Genomic DNA, 15,453 nt, shown 5'->3' with positions numbered 1-15,453 from the left:
GACCCAATAGCAAGAGCAGAACTTTTCGCTTCCTGCCGTTTCCAGAAATCTGGCATTCAGAAACATGGCTGCCTCGGACTTTGCAGGCAGACCACAGTCCTCCTGGCTAGCGACTGCTCTCGGTGGTGGTGGAGGGGGGGTCAGAGGACCCCCTCCCCGTGGGCATCGAGGCTGGGCCTCCACCACTTGCTTGACTGCTGCTGGCTGGCAAATTTGGGACCCTCCTGCACTCCAGGCCTGTTCTCTGCTGCTGAGCAAAGTTCTCCCCCCCCCCAATCATTTTTATGTGATTTTTCAAATACTGTATAGTAATAATAATAATTAATTAATTTTAATTTATACCCCGCCCTTCCCGGTTCAGAAAACCGGGCTCAGGGCAGCTAGCAACAAATTTAAAACACTTAATTGATGCAACAAAAAACAGCATAAAATACTGTTTAAAACGTGAATAACAATAAATTCAGAATCAATTTAGGGGGGAAATCCATCCAATAAACATTAGATGATCACCAGGGCTAGCTGGCTAAATTAGTCCTATTTGGGCCAGCGAGGAGACCAGGGGAGAATTAGCTGTGGGATCCCAGAGCGGGTAATCTTCATAAAAAGGGAAGGAAGAGGAATAAAAGATCAGGCTAAGTTCAAATTGAAAGCCAGGCGGAATAGCTCTGTCTTACAGGCCCTGCGGAAGGAGGTTAAATCCTGCAGGGCCCTGGTCTCCTGGGACAGAGCATTCCACCAGGTCGGAGCCACCACTGAGAAGGCCCTGGCCCTGGTGGAGGATAGTCTGACTTCCTTAGGGCCCAGGACCTCTAAACTATGGTTATTTAAGGTCCTCTGCGGGGCAGACCAGGAGACAGATTTATATATTTCTCTGAATCTCGAGACCTTCCCCCCATCCCCTCCGTGGGTCCTAAGTTTAACGTTTTCAGCTGCATATTATAACTTAATCTGTATTTTATATCTTTCCGTATTATCCATAGTATTTATTAGATTACAAGTGATATTGAAATCCTGCTAATGTTTTCATCTGCTTACAGTGGTCTTCTAGTAAATTAAAAAAATTTCTTGAACTTTCCATCCTCTTGGTTCCTGAGCTTTCCAGGTAGTTTTGCCGTTTTGGCGTAGTCCAACAGCTTAATTTGCCATTCCATCTCTGGGCTTCTTTCCACTCGTGTGGCTGTTGTCGCGTACATAAAAAGTCCTTTCTGCTCCATTGGTATATCTGTACCCACAATTCCTAATAAAAAGGCTTCTGGTTAAAAGTCTCTCCCCCCCCCCCCCCCCGGTTTTCTATATATCATTTCCCAGAAAGCTTTTATCACCTTACGCGGCCACCACATATGATAAAAGGTTCCTTTTTCCTCCTTACAATTCCAGCAGGTATCCGTACTTGTTCTGTACATTTTTGCTAGCTGGCTAGGAGTCAAATACCACCATTTCCATATAATTTTCTTTCAGCGTATGACGTGCCGCAAATTTCAAATCCCATTTCCCACAACTTTTCCCAGTCTGCAATCTGAATGTTATGCCCCAAATCCTTTGCCCAGTTGTCGTTTAGTCGTGTCCAAAAAAATATTAAAATACTATAATACATCAAACATTAAAAGCTTCCCTAAAGAGGGCTGCCTTCAGATGTCTTCTGAAAGTCTGGTAGTTGTTTTTCTCTTTGACACCTGGTAGGAGGGCGTTCCACAGGGCAGGCGCCACCACCGAGAAGGCCCTCTGCCTGCTTCCCTGTAACTTGGCTTCTCGCAGGGAGGGAACCGCCAGAAGGCCCTCAGAGCTGGACCTCAGCGTCCGGGCAGAACGATGGGGGTGGAGACGCTCCTTCAGGTCTACTGGGCCTTTGAGGCCGTTTAGGGCTTTCAAGGTCAGCACCAACACTTTGAATTGTGCTTGGAAATGTACTGGGAGCCAATGTAGGTCTTTCAAGACCGGTGTTATGTGGTCTCGGTGGCCGCCCCCAGTCACTAGTCTAGCTGCCGCATTCTGGATTAGTTGCAGTTTCCGGGTCACCTTCTAAGGTAGCCCCACATAGAGCGCATTGCAGTAGTCCAAGCGGGAGATAACCAGAGCATGCACCACTCTGGCCAGACAGTCCGCGGGCAGGGAGGGTCTCACCCTGCTTACTGTACGGGACAGCTGCCTATTCCTGCATTGCAGCGGGTCAGGCCAGATGACCATCAGGGTTCCCTTCCAGCTCTGTGACTCCAGGTCTCCTCGCGGGCCAGCGTGGCTCCTGCCCTCGGCATGTGTTCTGCGGGAGACGAAGGGACAGTGGCTGGGAAAAGGAAGAGGCGCCTTGCCCCCTGGGTGCTGGCGGCCTCGGCAGGGGCGATTAGGAAGGTTTCCCACACTTTGAGCTGCCTCCGCTGCTTATCTGGGAGAGGGGGGGGGGGGCTGTGAGAAAGAGCACAGAGGCTGAAAGGCCGCCTTCCTTGTCCCGCAGTGCAGCAAACTCGGGAGATAAAACAGGGACCCCACAGAGAGGAGAAGGCGTTTGGGACGTGAGAAGAGATGGGAATCTGTTGCAGGGAGGGGGGAGAGGGACAAACGCTTCCTCTGATTCGAATCTGGATCTCCGCCCCCCCCCCCCGCCCCCCAAAAATAAAGGGTCCAGGCAAGAGAAACTGCCAGATCCAGGGTGGGGAAAACTTTCGGAGGGTAAGATAAGAGCTGTTTGACAGTGGAGTGGACTTCCTGGGAAGGTGGCGGGCCTTGGCTGGGGGTTTTAAAACAGAGGGGGTGACCATCGGTCAGGGACGACTTAGCGCTGACTCCTGCATTGCGGGGGGTTGGACTAGATGACCTTTGGGGTGTCCCTCACAATTCTATGATTATGGAATTCGACCACAAGAGGGGCCAGGCCTTGGGCGGGGGAGAAGGGAAGGTGCTATTCACCTGCCTTCAACTAGATAGGTGTCTGGCCCCATTTCTGGGGGCAAGGAAGTTGCAGGAAGTGAAGCTGGAGGGGGCGGGGGCACCGATCCAGGGTTCAAATCGCCGTTTGGCCATGGGGTTTGCTGGCTGACCTAGAGCTAGTCACTGCCTTTTTTATTTTATATATACATTTTTATTGATTTTTTTAATATATCAGTTCCAACAGTCATACAACATATCTTCTCATCTTATGCAATATTTTAGACTTCCGTCAACACCTCTGGTGATTTTCCGTTCTTTATCACTTATTCTGCATTTCTTAATTTCTGTATTGCATTTAATTGTCCTTAACTAATAATTCTTCTCATAGTCTTTCTTGTAATATTTCAGATAATCCACTTTACAAAACTTCTTGCAATCCTGCTAGCGTAATCTGTTCATCACAGTTACTTTTCAAGTAATTCATATATTTACTCCAGTCCTCTAAGAATCTCTGATCTCGCAGGTTTCGAATCCTTCCTGTTAATTTATCTAATTCTGCTTAGTCCATCAACTTCGTCCTCCCTTCTTCTTTCGTCGGTAGTTCTTCTCGTTTCCATTTTTGTGCCAACAATATTCTTGCTGCTGTCGTTACATATAAAATCAATTTACAATCCTGTCTGTTAATATCATCTCCTACTGAGCTAGTCGCTGCCTTCTATCCTCACAAGGCTGTTGTGGGGATTAAATGAGCCCGAGGGGAGGGAGAGAGATGCATGTACGCCACCTTGAGCTCCTTATAGAAAAAAGCGGGATATAAAATAGATATAATAAAAAGATGGAATATCCATTTTTGGGGTTGGACTAGATGACCCCTGGGTTCCCCTCCAGCTCTACAATTCTGTGATCCTTTGAAAATAAACGAATAAACTGTGGAGGCAGAGCGTAGCTATTCCGTTTCCTCCGTGTGGCTTGCAGAAGGGATGCCCCCCTCGCTTGGGATATTCCCACTGGTGGAGGGGGCCATGGACTCCAGCACCCCGCTGTGTCAAAATCTGTGATTTGAGCCTGAAATGGGTTTGCAGAGCGAATGGGGAGCAGGACGGGTCCAGCCCCACACGGAGGGTGTTTTGGGGAACCGGCCGGCCTGGCCCCCTTGCCTGAGGAATGTTAATGCCAACGGCAGCTGTGAAATGGGACTCTTGTTTGGGGGGGCGGCGGAGAGAGAGACGGCTGTCAGAGAGGGACGCGGTCCCTCCAGTCCCCATAGACCACCCCCACACACACACTCACGCCAGACCTCAGCTGTCTGCTGACAATTTGCAGAGCTCAGCCCTGGGGGGTTTGCGCGAGCATTCGCTTGAAGACAGCCTTCCCCAGTCCTGGCACCCTCCAAATCGCTCAGACTACAACTCCCATCAGCCCCTGCAGGGCCACATGGCCGGGGGGGGGGCTCATGGGGGTACAGCTCCTCCAGCTGGAGCTGGCATGGGGTGCAGTCCAGAAGTTTTGGGGGGGGCCCACGTTGAAATGCTCACAGTGGTGGTTCCCTCCCTGCGAGAAGGGAGCGTACATGGGAACCAGGCAGAGGGCCTTCTTGGTGGTGGCGCCTGCCCTGTGGAACGCCCTCCCATCAGATGTCAAGGAAATAAACAACTATCTGACTTTTAGAAGACACCTGAAGGCAGCCCTATTTAGGGAAGTTTTTAATGCTTAATGCTGAATTTTGTTTTTAATATTCGATAATTAATACAACTAATCCAGAACGCGGCAACTAGACTGGTGACTGGGAGCGGCTGCCAAGACCACATAACACCAGTCTTGAAAGGCCTGCATTGGCTCCCAGGACGTTTCCGAGCGTCCAGTCCGGGCACCGGGGTCCAGTTCCAAGAACCTTCTGGCGGTTCACTCATTGCAAGAAGTGGGGTTACAGTGAACCAGGCAGAGGGCCTTCTCGGTAGTGGCGCCCACCCTCTCATCAGACGTCAAGGAAATAAACAACTATCTGACTTTTAGAAGGCATCTGAAGGCAGCCCTGTTTACGGACGTTTTTAATGTTTGAAGTTTTATTCTGTTCTTAGTGTTCTGTTGGGAGCTGCCCAGAGCGGTTGGGGAAACCCAGCCAGCTGGGTGGGGTATAAATAATAAATTATTATTATTATTATTACCCGCCTCACAGGGTTGTTGTGGCAATGCAGGGGGAGAAATAGATACGCCACCTTGTGCTCTTTGAAGGAAGAAGGTTGAGAGATAGGTGGGATATTCCCATTGGTGGAGGGGGCCATGGACACATGCACTCCAGTGTGTCAAAATCTGTGGTATGAGCCTGGCATCTGTCTCGAGAGACAACGGAGTGCGCCTCTGGGGGTGAAGGCAAAGTGGCCTCCCTGGAGTGCAAGCCTGGGCGGTGTGTCTGGGGGTCCCGGGCTGCCCAGATGAAAAGACCCCCGTCTTGGCTTTGCTGGTGTGGTGCAAAGGAAACCAGAGCAGGACGTTGGGCACCACCTTGGCTGCAGGAGTTGCTGGACGGAAGCGTACAAGGCATCGTCCAACAGTCTTAGGGACCCCTCTCTGGATTTCCATAGGGTTTACTCCTGTGCCTTTTCTTCTCCCGAAGATATCGCACAAAGTTTAAGTGAGATATAAAATGCCAACAGTGTCCTTCAGCTCTCTATATTGGACAAACAGGCCAAACCTTACGCCAAAGAATAAACGGAAATAAATCTGACATCAAGAATCACAAGACAGAGAAACCAGTAGGAGAACACTTCAATCTCCCAGGACATTCTATACAAGATCTCAAAGTAGCTGTTTTACTACAAAGGAATTTCAGAAATAGACTGGAAAGAGAAGCTGCTGAATTGCAACTCATTACCAAACTTAAAACCATGGAGAGACCTGGTCTGAACAAAGACATTGGATTCTTATCTCATTATACATGACAAAGCCATTTTTCACCTTCTCACCCCTTGCTTTTTCCTGTAAGACCTATTGCAGTCGTTAAGAGTCGTCAACAGGCTCATCACAGCCATCTGCCAATCACCCATTCCCACCACCCTTCTGAGTAATACCCCTCCCCACCTTCTCACTATATAGAAGGATCTGGCAACTTCTGTTTCAGTGTATCTGAAGAAGTGTGCATGCACACGAAAGCTCATACCAAGAACTAACTTAGTTGGTCTTTAAGGTGCTACTGGAAGGAATTTTTTTTTGTTTTGAGATATAAATATAAGACTAGTCAGAAGTGGCCTCCATGTCCCCCGTAGAGCCATCCTTGGGCGTGAGCAAGAGGGGACTGCAGGCTTTGCAGCCTTGTCTTCTGGGGGCTTCTTCCTGTCCACCCCCCCCCATCAGAGCACCTTTAGCTAGAGGAGAAGCCCCCCCCCCCCAAAGCCAGACTCCCTCCTGGCTCCCACCCAACGTTTCCACCTGCGAGGAATGTGCAGGCGGCCAGCCAGCAGCAGCAGCAGCAGCGACTTCTTCAAAAAGCCCTCCTTTTATCCTAGAAAGGAAACATCTGGTGGGTCGGGGGTTTCTTTCCCCCCCCCAGCTCTTATTTTTAGCCGGGGTGGGTGGGTGTCGTTCCCCCCTCCCCTTCCCCTGTGCTCTGGCTGGGGGGTGGGAAGGAGAGGGAGAGGGAGAGGCAGCTGCCTCCTTGGTCCGCCTTTGCAGGAGGCAGGCCAGCTGCAAAAATGCCTGGCGCTTCTGCAAGAGATCAGCTTGCAAGGCAGCCCCTTTCCCTCTGCCCTCCAGGAGGGGAGCTGACCGGCTTCGGGGCGGGTTCCACCCTCCTTCCTTTTGGGGGGCGGGCCGTGGGGCCGTTTCCGCACAGGGGCGGGCAGGGGGGCAACTGAGCCAGTGGAACATCGAGGCCTAACCTCAGATGCGCATTGCACGACCATCGCCACTCTCTTATTTCTTTTATTTATTTATTAAATTAGTGTCTCTCTTTTTTGCCATGGCAACTCCTCCCATGCGCATGGCGTGACGATCGCTGCTCTTTATTTATTAGTTAAATTAATTAGTCTCTCTTTTTTTGCCATGGCAACTCAACACCGCTTGCAAAATGACGTGCAAAAATATATATGTGTTAAAACCAGGGCAGGGGGATGCATTGAAAGCAACCGACGAGTCTCGGCTCTAAAAGGCCACGGGTAGCTGAAGAGGGATGTTTTTGCTTGGCGTCTGAAGATATACAGTGATGGCGCCTGGCAGGCTTCCCTAAGGAGAGCATTCTGCAAATGGGGAGCCACTGGCGAAAAGGCCCCGTTTTGATGTTCCTTCCATGGAGGAGGCAGCACAAAGAAGGGCCTCAGGTGACAATCTATGGGTCGTATCTACCTGCAGTTGGACCCCTGTCCATTGCAGATGTCTGCCTGCTGGAAACTTCAAAATCAAGTTGCTAGGCCTTGAAAAATACGTTTGGGGTAGGCGTTTGGTGAAGATTAGGGCTAGACAATGTCTGGTTTTCAATACCGTGATAAACCACCAGCTAAACATTGTGATATACCGACATATTGTGATGTCTGAAACAGAGTTGAAGCTATGGCTGGCTTCATGGCTTTTCCCACACATGCGCATCACGATTCGCGATATATTGCCAGGTCAAATCTTATGAAACCGTTATCACGATATGGAGTTCAAACCGGTTATGTCCTATCGCCCAGCCCTACTAAATATTTTAAGATTTGGTTTTATAATGTGTCTAAAACAGGGAGAGCCGTTTAAAAAAGGAGATGGGAATTAAAAGACGAAAAGCGAAACTATGAAAGGGGCACGTCGAATAAGTACGTGGGTTGAAATAGGCGTGAAAAGAAAAAGTGGGAATAATAGATGTTGTCTCCATGTAGAAAGAATACAAGCTGCCTTAGGTGATCAAGTCTAGTTCCCGATTTGCCAGGCTTGTGACGAAGGTTGTCTCGAAAAGGATGGCTCCGCTGTATATGTAAGAAAGGAATGCCAGATCGTATAAATAGCGTCTGGAGGTTGTAGCTGAAATCTCAAATTATGTGTAATTTTCTCTGTTATAGCTAGGATGCGGGGGGGGGGGGGGTAATTGAGTGCCGCAGCTTGCCTCCCTCTGCAGGAGAAGCCGGGCCAGAGTCTGCTTGCAACCCTTTGACGCAGCCTTCCCCAACCCGGTGCTCTCCCTGGCTATTGGCCATGCTGGCTGGGTGGGGGCTGATGGGAGTTGTAGTCCAAAAAATGCCAAATCTGGAAAGCACCAGGCTTGCAAATGCTGCTGAAAAGACCCCTTGCCCCCCACCTTAACCCCTCTCTCTCGTTCCCCTTCACGTCCCCCTTTCGGGAACCTACAAGAGGATTAGACAGATTCTTTTTTTTCTTTTTTTTATATAAAAATTTTATTAGGGTTTTTACATTACAAAATAGAAAAAGAAAAAAGAAAAAATACAAAATAAAAATAGTTAAAAACAATCAATCTTTTCATCACATTATTTTTCATTAACTTGTTTCCCGGACCTCCTCGTACCTCCCTTTTTTGTATTCCAGTTTCTTTCCCTCTTTATTCTACCCAAATCTTTAATCTTAAGTTATTATAACATTAAATTTTTACTTATAAAAAACCGTTTTTTCATGTTCTTTAATACCATCACAGCTAGAAACCACTTAATTTCAATCCAACATCATTCTAGCATTCATTAATTTTACAATATTTCTGTAAATAGTCTTTAAATTTCTTCCAGTCTTCTTCCACCGACTCTTCACCCTGATCTCGGATTCTGCCAGTCATTTCCGCCAATTCCATGTAGTCCATCACCTCCATCTGCCATTCTTCCAGAGTGGGTAAATCTTGTGTCTTCCAATACTTTGCAATAAGTATTCTTGCTGCTGTTGTAGCGTACATAAAGAAAGTTCTATCCTTCTTTAACACCGATTGGCCGACCATGCCCAGGAGAAAGGCCAGAGGATTAGACAGATTCATGGAGGAGTTGCTCTTGCGCCCGGATCCTGCTTGCTGGTTTCCCATAATGGGCGTCTGGTCGGCCCCCGTGAGGACAAGCTGCTGGGCTCCGTGGGCCCCTGTGGCCTGACCCAGCAGCCGGGCTCTTCCGATGTCCTGATGGAACCTCCAGGGCCAGGGGCAGTCTATCTGAGATTCCTCAGTTCTGAGGACAGGATGCTGGGCCTGGTCCGACAGATGCTCCTCCCATGCTCTTGGGGCTGGGCAGCGGAGCGGCCTTGATCCGCGACTTGTGTGTGTTGTCTCTTCCTTGGGGAGAGCCCCTTCTCTTCCTGCCTGCCTCTGTTGTCAGGATAGAGGGAGGAGCCCCTTCTGAAGCAGTCGTGTGTGCAGGGAAGGACGCCAAGGGGTTCAGGCGCAGGACACGGACGGAGGGAGACGGGGGCTGCTGTTGTTGTTGCTGCAGCACGTAGCTCCTCTCTCTGCCTCTGGATCTGAAGCAAGAGCTGGAAGGAAGGAAGGAAGTTCCCGAGGAGAGGGGGGGCAGCCCTTGCAGGAGGGGGGGATGACGGGCTTCCCTCCTTCCCGGCTCCTCCAGACCAAAACCTTTCTCAAGATCTCCTTTCTCTCTCTCACGTGGTTTAGACCTGCCCCAAGGAAGGAGGCAGCGTCTGCAACACATCAGACCATCTGGTACGCAGGCTGAGACCCTCCCTGCCCACAGACTGTCTCACCAGAGTGGTGCATGCTCTAGTTATCTCCCGCTTGGATTACTGCCATGCGCTCTATGTGGGGCTACCTTTGAAGGTGACCCGGAAACTGCAACTAATCCAGAATGCGGCCGCTAGACTGGGGACTGGGACCACATAACACCGGTCCTGAAAGACATCCATTGGCTCCCAGTATGTTTCCAAGCACAATTCAAAGTGTTGGAACTGACCTTGAAAGCCCTAAACGGCCTCAAAGGTCCAGTAGACCTGAAGGAGCATCTCCACCCCCATCGTTCAGCCCGGACACTGAGATCCAGCACCAAGGGCCTTCTGGCAGTTCCCTCCCTGCGAGAAGCGAGGTTGCAGGGAACCAGGCAGATGGCCTTCTCGGTGGTGGCGCCTTCCCTGTGGAATGCCCTCCCACCAGATGTCAAACAGGAAAACAACTACCAGGCTTTTAGAAGACATCTGAAGGCAGCCCTGTTTAGGGAAACTTTTAATGTTTAATAGGTTATTGTGTTTTAGTGTTCTGTTGGAAGCCGCCCAGAGTGGCTGGGGAAACCCAGCCTAATGGGCGGGGTATAAATGATAAATTATAATTATTATAATTATTATTACCACAGTGGCAGGATCCCTCCCTTCCCCGCTCAGTCCCTTCCAGCTGTGGAGAGAGGGGTTTTATCTGGGGAATTTGTACCTGCCTTCCAAAAGGGAAGCGCTCAGGTGGGGCCTTGCGTCCTGGTTCCACAGTAGCTGCAGTTGTTTGCGCCGGCAGACCCTCTCCTGTAATCTCCTGGCGCCAGAAACGGAAGCAGGCCTAAACCCAAGGTTGCCATTGCCATTGCTGTTTTGGGCCAAGATGGCTCTGATGTCTTATTTTTCGAGCGATGGACTGGCTGTGGTTGATTCTCAGTTGAACGTCTGGCTAGTTCAGAGGACAACCTTGAGCTCGTTTAAGAGCTTTGAGAACTTTTCTTCTTGATCATATATTGGCCTCTTCCGGCCTCTTTTTCTTAAGGGGGAGGGCTCCTGCTCAGGCTGCACAGAAAAAGCATTTTGATTTCTGAAATTCAACCCGATTGTGCAGATTGAATATAACGGATGGAATTCTACAGGATGGGGTCTTAGGGTGCAGAAACAGTCCAGATCCGGGGATCCCCAGAGGGTGGAGATATCAGGCACCACCATCCTGGCTCCCAGGCATCTTCACTTGGCCGCAAGTGGCCGAAAGCCAGGTGCAAAACGTGCCTGGCGCCTGGCTAATTTCGAACGCAGCTTGGAAGATGGAGCAAGCTTGTTTTCTACTGCTCCAGAGGTTGAGACCGAACTCAGCAGGTTCAGATTGCAAGAGAGGAGATTCTGACTAAACATCAGGAAGGACTTTCTGATGGCAGGAGCTATTCAACAGTGGAACGGACGCTCTTGGAAGGCGGTGGACTCCCCTTCATTGGAGGTTTTTTTAAATAGAGAGGTTGGATGGCCATCGGTCGGGGATTCTTTAGCCGTAATTCCTGCTTTGCAGGGGGTTAGACTAGGTGAGCCCTAGATGGCTCTGCAATTTTGTAATTCAACAGAGCTCCGATTAGCGGATTTGTGCCAAAGTTAGCGGTGGAGTTCCTCCAGATCTCATCTCGCGGCGTTTTTGCTGTGGCATGTCAGGCAGCTCCTCAGGTCAGCTCTGTTGGCACTGCCAACCGCTATTGTACAGGCGGGTAAGCAGAAAGCAGCCTTTATCTCCAGAAGTCAGGGCTGTGCCTGCCTCCTTCCACCCCCCCCCACCTCCCAAGGAACAGCTCCCCAGTATTGCTTAATCTGTGTTGCAGTTGCACGTTCACTGATAAGGGGGATTTTTTCCGCTTCTTTCACGCCTGCCGTGGTCAAGGGAGGGACAAGGCCTGGGCAGCCACCCAAAGCCAGCCAGAATCTCTGCACACCTTTCTAAGAAAGTTGGCCGCAGCAACACAGCTTGGCAACGCTCCTTGTCCCCCAACCCTAAAAGGAAAAAAGAAACCCCTACTCAGGGCAGGTCTGCTGCCTAAATATATCTCCTCCATCGCTCTTCTTGGGAAAGGGAAAGGACTCCTCCTGGAGGACAGGTGTCAGGTGTGCCTGCAGGAGCCAGGCCCTGTGACCAATAGGACTCTGCAGGACTGGGGCCTGCCTTTGTTCTGAAGAGGCAAGGTGCGGCCGCACAGGTGAGGCCAATTGGTAACTCACAGCACCTGGTGGCAAGAGCCGGGAAGGGATATAAGGTCAGCATTTTGCTTTCGGCTCTTTGCCACGGCAACAGGTTCCCTGCCTTGCTGCGTCTGACTTCGTGACTCCTTGCTTGACCCTCGGACCCCTGACTTCGTGACTCCTGGCTTCTTGATCCTCGGACCCCTGACTTCGTGGCTCCTTGCTTCTTGACCCTCGGACCCCTGACTTCGTGACTCCTGGCTTCTTGATCCTCGGACCCCTGACTTCGTGGCTCCTTGCTTCTTGATCCTCGGACCCCTGACTTCGTGACTCCTGGCTTCTTGATCCTCGGACCCCTGACTTCGTGGCTCCTTGCTTCTTGATCCTCGGACCCCTGACTTCGTGACTCCTGGCTTCTTGATCCTCGGACCCCTGACTTCTTGACTCCTTGCTTCCTGACCCTTGGCTTCTTGACTCCCAGCTCTCTGACCCTCAGACTCTTGGCTTCCTGGCTTCTGGACTCCCATTCTTGCCCCTGGTCCCAACGTCCCCAGCCAGGACTTCGATCGCCCGTGAACCGGACCATGACAACAGGTTTCAACATTGGGGGCTTTTTTAGGTTTAGAAGGAGCCAGGGGTGGACATGAAAGTGGTGTCTCAAATTACGCATGGAGAAAATGCTTGGAGAGAAATTTTTCTTCCTCTTGCATGACGCTCGGGCTTGGGGACATCTGACGATCCTGAATGTTGGAAGATAGAGGAAAGAGAAAACAATGTTCTTCTTCAAGCAGTGTGTAGTTCAACTGTGGAACTCCCTCCCACCAGAGGCAGTGATGGCCATTGACCTAGACAGCTGCCAGAGGGGATTTGACGAATTCCTGGAAGGCTTTAGATGGCTCCTGGCCAGGGTGGCTGTTCTCTGCCTCCGCACTTGGGGTCAGGTTCTTACGACAGTGATGCTTCTGAATCCCAGTTGCTGGAAACTGCGGGGGGGGGGGCGGAGGGCTCTTGTGCTCAGGTTTTGCTTGCGGGCTTCCCATAATGGGAATCTGGTTGGCCACTGCAAGGACAGTGATGCTGGACTAGAGGGGCCCCCTTGGACCTGATCCAATGTTCATAAAGCGCAAGTCCCCAGAGGAAGCTGCATCCCATTGCAGACTCCTACTCGCCCGACTCTGAGCGGGGTCACCAGTGTAAGATTGCCGCTTGTCCTTCCTGTGGACGCCCCCTTCCTTTCTGCCTAGAGTGACACAAAACAGGCCCCCTTCTGCTTATTACTTAACGGTTGCAAAGCAGCACGTGGGCTGGACGAAAGGGCCGTATGAGGAAGGGCAGAGGGGGCAGAAGAAGAGGAGACCTGGGGGGGGGCAGAGGAGACGGGGCAGGAAGGAACTTCAAGGATTCAGAAAAAGGGGCAGCATTGATTCTTCCCAGCAAACAATGGAATTTGCTCCAGCTAAATGGATGACTTCAGAATAAGGGTTTCCCAGACTTGGGTCTCCAGCTGTTTTCAGACTACAATCCCCATCTTCTCCGGCCACTGGTCCTGCTAGCTAGGGATGATGGGAATTGTAGTCCGAAAGAGCTGGAGGCTCAAGTTTGGGAAACCCTGGTTTGGACAAGTACATGGAGCGTGAAGCTTTGATTGGCCACCAACCGCGACAACCATGTTCTCCCTCTCCAGTCAGATTATAAATCTAGATTACGGGCACCACAACGGAATGTCTGTTCACCAGGGAGTTGGACAAGATGACCTTCAGGGTCCCTTCCAGCGCTACAATTCTACAATCTCATAGCTTGAGTGTAGCTCACTCTCATAACAATTCACTTGTTCCAGTTTGCAAGGAGGAGAAAGGGACACTGTGGAAATGGAAATGGTGTTAACTCTGGGCTAAGGCGGAGCTTCATCACCTTGCCAACAAAGGTCCGTATAGTTAAAGCTCTGGTTTTCCCAGTAGTGATGTATGGAAGTGAGAGCTGGACCATAAAGAAGGCTGATTGCCGAAGAATGGATGCTTTTGAGTTATGGTGCTGGAGGAGACTCTTGAGAGTCCCATGGACTGCAAGAAGATCAAACGCATCCATTCTGAAGGAAATCAGCCCTGAGTGCTCACTGGAAGGACAGATCCTGAAGCTGAGGCTCCAAGACTTTGGCCACCTCATGAGAAGAGAAGACTCCCTGGAAAAGACCCTGATGTTGGGAAAGATGGAGGGCACAAGGAGAAGGGGACGACAGAGGACAAGATGGTGGGACACTGTTCTCAAAGCGACCAGCATGACTTTGACCAAACTGCGGGAGGCAGTGGAAGACAGGAGGGCCTGGCGTGCTCTGGTCCAGGGGGTCACGAAGAGTCGGACACGACTAAACGACTAAACAACAACAACAAGGCAGAGCTTTTTCAACTGGGGTTGCCAACCTGGTGCCCAGAAATCTCCGCATTGACGCAGTTGGAGCCAAACCAGTAGCAAAATGCAGCTGGGGGATTTTGAGCACTGCTCTGAATGCCAAGTTGTTGGGGGTCCCAGGCAGGTGGGTGGGCTGTTGCATCCGCGTCCTGCTTTCAAGGCTTCCTTGTGTGGCATCTGGTTGGCCCCTGGGAGGAGAGGAAACTGGGCTGGGGGGCCCCCCTTTGGCCTGGTCCAGAAGGGCCTTTCTCACATCAAGCAGCTGCAGAGAAATAATAATAATAATAATAATAATAATAATAATAATAATAATAATAATAAATTTTTACTTATATCCTGCCCTCCCCAGCAAAAGCCGGGCTCAGAGTGGCTAACAACAATAAAAGTAACACAGCATTCTAAAATCAATTCATTCTAAAATCAATTCTGAATCAAATTAATGGCAACCATTGGGCTAGAGTTCTATGAGAATTGCCAAAGGAGGGGGTCAGACTGTGCCTTGGCCAAAGGCCTGGCGGAACAGCTCTGTCTTGCAGGCCCTGCGGAAAGATGTCAAGTCCCGCAGGGCCCTAGTCTCTTGTGGGAGAGCGTTCCACCAGATCAGGGCCACAGCCAAAAAAGCCCTGGCTCTGGTTGAGGCCAGCCTAACCTCCCTGTGGCCCGGGACCTCCAAGATGCTTTGGTTTGAAGACCGTAAGGTCCTCTGTGAGACATACCAGGAGAGGCGGTCCCAAATGATGAGAGGATTGGACAAATCCATGGAGGAGGAGAAGGAGGAGGAGAAGGCTATCAGTGGTCCCAGTGGCTGGGAACCACAGGAGGGGAGGGGGCTGTCCTTGCGCTTGGGTCCCACTTTCAGGTTTCCCAGCAAGTCGGACCCCTGGGACGCGGGACGAGTTGGGCCATTGGGCTGGTCCTGCATCCTCTTCCTTGGTTCTTAGGATACCGGTGGCTCTGGAGCCCACGCTGCCACTTGCGAATTGCTTGAGCTCACCCCCGAAGGTGCATTCCTCCGTTGTCTTCTGAGACGGACGGATGCCAACAGCCACAGGTGCCCAGAGAGAGACCCAGTTTGTCCGGAGCCCGGTGTCCCCATCCAGGCTGGCATCTCCTGTGGCTTCTTCGCCGCGGCCGGCTGGGGGGCATTGCCCAAAGAGAAGCCCCCTCCCTACCATCTCCTCCTCCTCCTGGGCCCCGTCATCCTCCTGGCAGCTCCCTTGCATCAGCAGCAGAGTCTCCCCCGGGCGCTGGAGCCAGGCTCCCTCGAGAACAAAATGCTGCCTTCTTCTCTGCCTCGTGCCGCCCTCTCCAGATCGTATGGCTGACAAAACGTTTACCCAGCTGGGCCCTCCCGGCGCATACAGTGGGCATCTGTGT

The 15,453-nt window shown here is 51.1% G+C and overlaps 1 protein-coding gene across 3 annotated transcripts in view; it reads left to right on the top strand.

The window, feature by feature from the left end:
• Positions 1–15,453, top strand: part of LRCH4 (leucine rich repeats and calponin homology domain containing 4) — a 61,380-nt gene that overhangs the window by 23,290 nt on the left and 22,637 nt on the right. Inside the window, exon 1 of one of the 3 annotated variants that reach the window (XM_077916741.1) lies at positions 14,158–14,200. The exons of the other annotated variants lie outside the window; for them this stretch is intronic. Coding sequence (XP_077772867.1) covers positions 14,173–14,200 — 28 coding nt within the window. The 5' untranslated portion in view covers positions 14,158–14,172. Of the gene's footprint in view, positions 1–14,157; positions 14,201–15,453 lie in introns of those variants that run through there. 3 annotated transcript variants of the gene reach the window in all.

Source organism: Podarcis muralis, chromosome 13 (genome assembly GCF_964188315.1).
Source record: "Podarcis muralis chromosome 13, rPodMur119.hap1.1, whole genome shotgun sequence".
In the NCBI taxonomy this organism is placed as follows: Eukaryota; Metazoa; Chordata; class Lepidosauria; order Squamata; family Lacertidae; genus Podarcis; species Podarcis muralis.
Note: the sequence above shows the minus strand (reverse complement) of the source record. Positions and strands in the feature narration are given on the sequence as shown.